The following is a 9,513-nucleotide window of genomic DNA, read 5'->3' on the forward strand; positions in this document are numbered from 1 at the left end:
TCTTGACAGCGCTGGGCCGTCCCCCTTGACAGCCTCCATATATACACTGTACTGCAAGTGTTTTAAACATAGACAGATCAGGAGAAAACTGCAGTCAAGTTCGCTGTGACTTCCAATCATGGTGCTGATTGACAAGCCTTTGAGTAGATGTGAAAGTTTTTGGAAGAAAAAATATAAGCGAGGTCTCGGTGGGATCGAGGGAACGGCTGATTCAGCACAAGGAATGGGACGGTCTAGGTTAATGATTAGATTAGACTTTAGACAGGAGTGGTAATGTGGCACAACAAAGCAGTGAACACCAGACTCAAGCTGAGTTCCTGTGATCTAAATTCTTCTGCAAAACACAGTGTCGCCTCTAGACAGATCCATAACATTTAGCAGTATTTGCTGTACAACTTTCAAAAACAATAAGTGTTTTTTTCTGCGCTTAAAATCAGGAAGGAATATCGTAAGACACTGGTGTGGTGCAATGAGGTCGGTTATCTTTGGGGGGGGACCAAGGAGAGACAAGCTGTCAAGCTATGAATAGCCTCTGGCTCTTATCTGACCAGGCAGACACAGATAGCTCTATTTATTTGCATTTCTCCTTGAGAGTCGACCTGGGAGGCCAAAAAAACAAGATTTCACATCTCTTTTTTTAAAATCTCTCCTCAGCTTACAGAGGCGTCAAAATATAAGAAAAAGGTCAAAAAGTACTGTGAAATGAGGATCATGGTGCAAAATTATGCTTAAAAGTACAGCTTTCCCTCATTTCCACTCTCATTTAATCTGTTTAAAAAGAAAAATATGACTTTGCATTACTGTGCATTTGCATTATTTTGCTATTATTAGCACTTATGTGTCCTATTTCTCCCCCAAAGACCAGCCTCAGCTCCACTGAGAAAGGCAGACCACCCTCTCTGTGGCGAAATCCTGTCATCATACAGTGAAGCCAAGCACCACAGGGGGAAACCAAGTCACCTTGAATGCATCCAAGAGCTTTTCTTGACTCGTGATGTATTAAACAAACAGTTGGGGTACAGGCATGTGTCCCAAAACACCCTAATTTCCTCTCTCAGGGGTTGACAAACAGATGGACACCATAGGCAGCCTTACATTAGCTGCAAGCATCTCCTTAACACGAGCCCGCTGGTGCCTCTGAGAACATTTCTCAAGTAGATACACTGATTAACGGTTGTCGAGCACGGCCGCAAAGAGAGGGGTGATTTTTCTGCTTTGTTGTGTCTTTGCAGTCACTCTTCAGTCACGAGGGTGGTCCAACAGAGTGGATATTAATCATGTTTTTGGCCCATGCATACTGCAGCTTTAGGGTCAAGAAAGTGTAGAAGCTAATTGCTATTTTTTGTGCATTTCAAATAAAGCAGGAGCTGCAATTTCAAACCTTTACAGGTTGCAAAACAAATCCTCATTTATTTGAGTTTTAACGTGTTGCAGAACCCCAGGTGGTAAGGTGTGAGGTGTAAGAGAGGGCATACTTTTAAGCTATTAGAATCCATCATATTAAATCAGAGTGCTCCGACACACCTCTAAAAACCTTTCTCGGGCTTTTCTGCACTAAAAGAAAATGGGGTGATAATGACAAAACCACTGGGCACCTCTGAAAATGATAAAGCATTTGTCAAATATACTTCACAGTGATGATGTGAACAGTGATGCATTAGGAGTGTTGTAGTGCCCTCTGTTTGTACTCTGCTGTACTATACATTTCAGCTCAGTGGGGGGCGGAGAGCAGTTCATGCTACCAGCCTGCGCCACTTCTTTTCTTTGTGGATCCACTCTGCATGTTTACACCAACAGTAAGCTGGATCTTTTCTGTGTATGCAACTAATTGAAGTTTCCAATCAGGTCCTCCTGCTCTGCTTGGCAGGATTGATTTGCCAACAGAATCCAACAAACAATGAAACTGTGGTTTGTTTTTATTAACATGAGTCAAACTTGCCTCTATGGAGGCCCATTCCTGCCCAAACATACTCATGGTAAATCAAAATGAATATTAAGTTAACATTATGACATAATAAATCAAAATTATGAACTATTCAGTCCAGATTATGGGAGAATACATTATAATGAGAAACCGAGTAAAAGATAATGAGATAAATCACAATTATTAATTATACAAATTTGAGATATTAAGTATACAACAAGAGATATTCATCAAAATGAGAAGAAAAGTATGTGAGAGTAAGTCCACATTTTAAGAGAATAAATCACAGTTTTGAGAGAATAAGTCAATATTATGAGATATATCAAACATATGAGATAGTAAGTGCACATTATAAGATAAGTCAAAATGTTGAGATACTAAGTAAACATTGAGTTAAAACATTATGAGAAAATTATGAGAAACCAAAATTAAGACAAAATTATGAGATGCTAGATCGCTAACTCAAAGTTTTGTTAAAAATTCAAAATTATGAAAAACAAAGACAAAAGTGCTGGATAATATGTCACAAATACAGTATGATATATTAAGTGCACATTGCGAGTCAAAATAATGAGACAATAAATCAACTTTTTGAATTATTAAAGAAGATAAGTCAACTTCATAACAGTCTTTTTTTTCCTCGTTATTTTCTTTTCTTGGTGGAAATTAGCTTCCGTACCTGCCTGACATTGAAATAAAATCAAACAAAAAAATGACATTAGAACCTGCCAAACTACAAACATCCCAGCACACATAAGGCTCAGATAACCCCCCCGCTGGACATGTGGTTGTGCTGAAGCACCAAAATGAGAGGGTCCAAAAAACCAGCTGTGGGTTTCACATTCCTGACTTTTGCCATAGGTCCTTTCAACAAAAGTTTGACCTCTGTTGGCTCCTTCTATAAAGAGGGGCGCTCTTGTGTTGACAAGGCCACCGTAACCTGAAGGACACTGGGTTGAGGACAAGCAGCTGTCTCAACATTTAGGATGTGCTAAACAAAAAAACACTGACACTTTCTACAACTTGGATGGTCATAAGGTCATAGGGAAGTCAACAGTGAGCAAAATGAAAAGTGACAGTCATCAGGAAAAAAGATGACAGGACTAGAGACAATTATTCTGGCAATCCATTGATAAAATCTCCCTTTGTTTTTTTCTTTTAAAATGAAAATGGGAGCCAATATTTCCATTTAGAAAACATTTTTTTTTAACTCAATGGGGAATTCCTGTGTGGAGAACAGGGAAGGGGAAGGGTTAATTTGTGGCCGGGGAAACCTGATGCTAATTAAGTCTTAGGAATGCCACATACAGACATTGTAGTGCAGAAGCCCCCAGAGTGCGTCAGGCATGGAGAGAGCCAGTGGTAATGCGTGTGTCTAATGTTTTTATTCCGTACTGAGAGTCGGGAAAGCCAGTCTCACCGAACCCTGCTGAAGGTAATGTTCTGTCAAGAGTCTCTGTGGCAAGTGTGATACCATTTGTTTTCAGTTGTGACAAAGATGTTTCATCTGAAAGGAGAAGATCAGTGATGGACTTCTTTGGGACTCAAAAGCTTAACTCGGATGTTTCTTCTTTTGCAGGTAGAGAGAGAGATATATATAACTGACGCAAAAATGGTTTTAGTAACACCAGTGCTGTTGCTGCTGCTGTCTTTGATATCACTGCAAGCTGTCGCAGAGATTTGTCGGGGGACGCACTGCTACGGCGCGGAAACCGGCGATCCAAGACCGTGCACCGGAGCGCACTGTCCGGGGAGCAGATCCTCTAGAACGCCGCGGCAGTTTAACCCGACAACGCAGGGGAGAGCTGCGCATGTAGTTGCCAGCCAACACCATGCGTACCATAGCTCTCCAAGAGCAGCATCGGAAGCCTATCCGGCTGTCCAGACACTTCGCGTGCGGCACAGTGACAGCGGCAGCGGTGCACGTATAAAAGCGCCTGAAGTTCTACCTGCGCGATGCACCGATGCGGACTGCGCCGCTCTTGTGAAACAACTTCAGCCCACTAATGACACCCAAGACTGTAGAGGGATCGAGTGCAGACTGCCACTGAGGATACGGCCAAAAGCTCGAGCAAAGTCTTGTGTGGGAGAGGGATGTAGTTCAGAGGAGAGCCAGCCTGTCCATCTGTCCGACAGAGCCGCACAGTTTCTGGGAGATTTTCCGGAGCTTGGATATCCGTCATCGGAACTTGGCGGCGCGCCTTTGGGTGTCCAGCTCACATGTGACATCAAGCCAGGTCTGCTATCATCATCATCATCATCATCATCTTCTTCTTCTAAAATGTTAACCGTTGTGGTTAGATAGTTATAGGCTGATTCACTTCTTCAAAATATCATGCACAATTGCGCACCACAGTGTGATATTTCTGGTTGAGTGACAAGCTTCAAAAGAAGTTGATGAATTATATTGCACTGACAACAGTATGCCTATAATTTCCCCAAATGTATGTTACTCTTTATTGACTTGAATCCTCTTTTTCCACCAGTGATCTGCAAAATGGGATTATGGTCTAAAAACAAAATCAAAAATGATAACTGCAGAGCAACTGGACTGGAAAAATGTCTCTGAGTCAGTTGTCCAGAAAATGTGCTTTGATGTTGGTCCATACAGGAAACCTTCATTGCACTTGCCAGCTAGGCCAACAAAGTGGGGTCACTGGGTGTTCACACTTTGTTCCAGCATTATTTGCAGAAAGAGTCTTAATCTCATTTAATCACTTCCTCAACTGCAGAGTTTAACAATAAGCACTTGTCTGATCCCATCTTTCATTCTGCATTATTTTCCCCACAGGGGAGAATGAAGTTCCCTCAGAAGATGCCCTCATCTTGCACCTCCAGCTGGCAAAGGGGCAGGAGAAGCTGGTGGAGGCCCTGCGAGGCCAGCAGATGGTCATCCGCGACCTGCAGCAGAAGCTCGCCGACCAACAGGAGGCGCTACTGTCCCAGCAGAGGGAGATCCTGGACCAGCAGCGGCGCATGTATGAGCAGATGGATGTGGTAAAGGCCCAGTACGGCCTCCTCTCAGACACCGTCAAACAGGTTTCCTTCCAGGGTCTGCAGGCTGAGCTGCAGAGCTACTTTGAGAGCCACCTGGCGGGTCTGCAGAGCCAGGCCCGCAGCCACCTGCAGAAGTCCTACGCCGTGCACAAAATGGACATGGACTCAAAGGTGATGGATGTAGTCGGAGAGGCTAATTTTCCTCAACCTCTGCTGGGATGCCCTTCACCCTGTGGAAAGGAGGAGTTCTGTGATTTTCAGAGGGACCCACCTCAGTGTGAGAAGTGCACCATGTGTCCACCAGGCTTCTTTCTGATCTCACAGTGTTCTCCTACTGCAGACAGGATGTGCCAGGTATGGTCCTTTAAAATACTGATATGTTCACACACCCCTGTAGCTATATTTTCAACACACTGCTGTCGGTTTTCACAATGGTGTGACTGATATCTGTTCTATATTGATGTTATCTGTGATGTGTGAAAACCAACCCACTGCACCCAAAAGTGTGAATGGGTTTTCAGCTTGATCTCACAGTGTTCTCCTACTGCAGACAGGATGTGCCAGGTATGGCCCTTTAAAATACTGATATGTTCACACACCCCTGTAGCTATATTTTCAACACACTGCTGTCGGTTTTCACAATGGTGTGACTGATATTTGTTCTATATTGATGTTATCTGTGATGTGTGAAAACCAACCCACTGCACCCAAAAGTGTGAATGGGTTTTCAGCTGATCAGTGGTTTTTAAGCATATGGCAGCAAACAGCTGATTTGGAGTGTAAATGTTGATACTCATCCCTGATCAAAATAAAACTAAACTCAGCTATCTGCAGTTTCAGTACAACCTATTGGTAACATTAAACGTAAATTAAACAATATGTATTCATGATGATAATTTATGAATTGCAGGACAGAGATGAATGTCTGGAAGTACCAAACATTTGCGGAGAGCGAGTGAAGTGCCTTAATACTCCAGGTGAGTTCAACATATTGCTTATTTTTTAAAGCAGTTTATTGTCTTATTGAATAAAATCATTTCCCTCTTAGTATTTTCAGTTTAGAACAAACTTTACACCTTTTTACTCCTTGGTTTCTCTATTCTCTCTGGTCTTTATCCCCACAGGGGGATTCAGGTGTCTGGGAGTTTCTGAGAGAGAAGCAATGATGGGCTTGTGTGGTCACGACTACTTCTACAACCAGGAGCTGCAGGAGTGCCAGGCCTGTTCTGACTGTGATGGAGAGTCTGTTTCCTCTCCCTGCACGGCTATCAGTGACTCTGTCTGCGGCCAGCCTTCAGAGAGCCGACTCTCCCAGTCTTGGGGGGGCAATGTGGCAGTTCCCCCTGCGAGGACCTCTGGCGCCCACATCTTCCCCGGGCTTCAGCTAAACATCCGAGGCAAAGAGAGAATTGATCTGTTGTCCAACGAGGCGGGGCAGGTGACGTTCTTGCAGCATGGCCTGGTGTGGTTGGATCATAACTTTGCGATAAAGCACAGCTGCAGGAACTTCCTTCAGGTGGGAATGAGGCTCAATGGGAGCCAGGAGGAGGAGGGCTGGGACCTCAGTGGTGTTCGCATCGAACAGCCGGATGGGAAGTATTTCCAGGGTGTCAGCGCCAGCAGTGGAGTTGAGGTGGAGCCGAACCAAACTTTCACTCTGCTGCTTAAGAGTCCGAATCAACACTGCAACCAGAGCAAGGATCTTCACGTCTATGATATCACCACCCCTTCTTTCAGCTTGCTCTGGTTGTCGCATGACACCGGTGCTGTAGCTATGACGGCACAAATGTCCCTGTTGACGCACTACCAGACCAGCTACCGCCCAACTTTCCGCTTGACCTCAGTGTCGGACCCGTATATGATCATTGTAACCCACGACAACCGCGGAGTGCGCTTCACAGAAAGTGGTGTTGTAAAGTTCGTCCTCCAACAGGCGCTTTACTCTATGGGCCACACCTGCATTCGAGAGGGTTTCTCCCTGATTGCCTACACCAACCACAACGGGACTGGCCAGGAGGCGATGCAAGCCTTCAAGACGGGGGTCAACTACAGGGACACCTCCATCACCCTCTCTGGCGCTGTGAGCGTAGCTAGCGGGGACACGCTTAGCTTTGAGGTCACATCTCCGTCCCAGTGCAACATCCGCTACTTTGGGGACAGCACCGGGATCAGTATGCTGAGTCTTATCTGGATTCCCTCAGCAGTGTCGTCAGCCCTGACTGCTACCGTGTCCAGAACTGGTCTGCCCTTTGGAGCCGTCAGGAATAAGCCACTGTCATTCCAGCAGATCAGCCCGGACACACTACAGGTTCATTTGGCACGCTCGGGGGAGCCAAACAGCCAGAAGAACTTTATATTTCACGAGAAAGGGACGGCGAACATAGCCCTCAACCTGAAGCTGATACACTCCTGCAATATTGTAAAACTCACTTTGCAGCGGGTTGGGGGTCAGGGCCAGCAGGCGGGTCCTGTGGCTCAACAGGTGTCTGGATATATGCCTGAAGGGAGCGAGTGGGCCAGTATCGGGCTGAGGGCCTCATTTCCGGTCCAGAACGGTACAGCAATCTATGTTACTCTGGACTGCATCCGCGGACGGGTTAACCAGATAACACACGAGGGCGGCACTAACATTTCAATCCTCTGGGTTGCAGTGTGATCCAAGAAGGGATGAAGCCTTTGTCATTAATACAGTTTGTGAAAAAAAGACAGTTTTGCACAATATTGAATTGCAGAGCAGATTCAACAATTTACCAAATTAAGAGAGAAGACTAGATGAAAAACAATGTTATTCATCTATTACACATATTTTGTCATATTATTGATTTAAATGTATGTTTCATCACCTCTTTAGACTTTTATTGTGAAATCCCTTTTGGGTATGATTAACATACATAAGTACTGCTTTTGCTTGAAGTACTTCGGCTGGTTGAGCAGTGACCAATTCTTCATGGTGTTGGCTTGATTGTGTGTGTGTCTGTACAGTATGTGTGAGTGTGTGTACATACATGTGCAGTGGTGCTTATATATGTGTATATAAGTGTGTGTGTGTGAGACATTGGCATGCCTACTTTTGTATGAGTCGGTTAATATGTATATCCTATTCCTGCACATATTTAACTTGCGTACTGTATGTAACAAACCTTTTTGTATTATATCATTAGGCATTTTAAAATAGTTTGATATTTTGGGACATGTGCTTATTCACTTTCTGGATGAATTAAAGTAGATAGATGCCACTCACCAATATGAGTGGTATCAATTTTCTCATCTAGCCTTACTCAAGCTATATTCATGCATTTCCAAAATGGCAAGCTATCCCTTCAATGCTCTAAAAGAGTTATGAAAGAGCCATACATACAATTATATGTACTAAAATTTCATAAGTAGGAGTTGGTATTTGATATTGTTTTTGATGATATTTATTTGCCTTTTATAAAACATGACTTTTGTATTTACACTATACAATGCATACATTTGTCAGACATGAGAAAGATATATGTCCTGTATAGCACTGAGTAGGCAGTGTTAAAATCAAATACATGCAGTGATAGCCTCTATCATAGGTTTATTTTACACACATAGTTTAACTTAGTATTATGGAATGTGCAAACATCATACTTTGTTATTCTTTGCCTAAATGCTGTTTCCCTGTGAAGAGTTTCCCATGCATATCCTTCCTAATTGCCTCTGTGTGTGTTCTGTCCTCTAAACAATTAGGCATAATTAAGTGTTTCAGGGAGTTGGCAGCGAAGCCGCCACTGACATTCTTCAGCTTTATTCTCACTTCATTATGTTTAGTGATTTTTTTGTTCTGTGGTTGGGCTTTCTGCACTCAATGCATGCATACTTGTTCAACACCAAATAAAATGTGCATATATTTTGCCAGAAAATAAGTTTTACTCATAGCTTGTTAATCCACAAGATATTTCAAATTGTATTTAAATTTAGCATGATGTAAAGCATTCCTGTATAGCCACATAATTTGACATCTCACATGGCCTTAATTTCAATATCTTGACATTTATTTTATTGTGAGTTTTAAATAATGTTCCATCAAATTAAAAGGGTAAAAGTTTACCATTCAGACGTTACTCATTCCATTTATTCTCAAACATACTGAATCTATTTGAAAGCAACCTTATTCAACAGCTATAGGTGCCAAAATTGAAGACATAATACCTGGAAAATCATACACTGCATATTCCTCTCAATTGGTCTTAATCAAGTTCAAATTATTCTTCCATCTATTACCTATAGGAGAGCTGTACTTTAGCTTAAACATAACAAATAGCCTGTAAGTCAAGGAGAGAGCGAGAGACTGGTTGTAAGAAACAATCAAATGTTTCTGTCGGTTGCCTGAATTGAAAACAGGTGTTTCAGTGGAACAGTGCTCCAGATGTCTGACGCTGCAGATCAAATGAGACCCACAGCACTTGAAGAGTTTCAGAGACACCAGAGAGAGAAACGGGGACAGAGAAACCACAGGAAAGAGAAAAAAAACTAAAGCAAAGGAATGTGTGTGTATTAAAAACTTTGTATTTTAAGCTCCTCTAATCAATATTTTCTATATTCACCATGGTTTAAATTACTAC

The 9,513-nt window shown here is 42.9% G+C and overlaps 1 protein-coding gene across 2 annotated transcripts; it reads left to right on the top strand.

Annotated features, from left to right (window-relative positions):
• The first annotated feature begins 3,237 nt into the window (after positions 1–3,237).
• si:ch211-37e10.2 lies at positions 3,238–8,801 on the top strand. 2 transcript variants are annotated; one of them, XM_031297720.2, is made up of 5 exons: positions 3,238–3,359; positions 3,504–4,161; positions 4,716–5,275; positions 5,832–5,898; positions 6,046–8,801. In XM_031297720.2, exons 1-5 carry the CDS (start codon positions 3,303–3,305, stop codon positions 7,575–7,577), a joined length of 2,874 nt encoding a protein of 957 aa, XP_031153580.1. In that variant the 5' UTR covers positions 3,238–3,302; the 3' UTR covers positions 7,578–8,801. The 2 variants fall into 2 exon arrangements, with proteins under 2 accessions (XP_031153580.1, XP_035854172.1); XM_035998279.1 differs by lacking the exon at positions 3,238–3,359 and adding an exon at positions 3,372–3,391.
• The last annotated feature ends 712 nt before the right edge of the window (positions 8,802–9,513 follow it).

This window comes from Sander lucioperca, chromosome 23 (genome assembly GCF_008315115.2).
Source record: "Sander lucioperca isolate FBNREF2018 chromosome 23, SLUC_FBN_1.2, whole genome shotgun sequence".
Taxonomy (NCBI): Eukaryota; Metazoa; Chordata; class Actinopteri; order Perciformes; family Percidae; genus Sander; species Sander lucioperca.

Coding starts and splice junctions, on each gene's coding strand:
- si:ch211-37e10.2 (XM_031297720.2), top strand. CDS start 3,303: ATGTTTTTATTCCGTACTGAGAGTCGGGAAAGCCAGTCTCACCGAACC. Junction 3,360..3,503: donor CTCACCGAACCCTGCTGAAG/GTAATGTTCTGT, acceptor CTTCTTTTGCAG/GTAGAGAGAGAGATATATAT. Junction 5,276..5,831: donor CTGCAGACAGGATGTGCCAG/GTATGGTCCTTT, acceptor TATGAATTGCAG/GACAGAGATGAATGTCTGGA.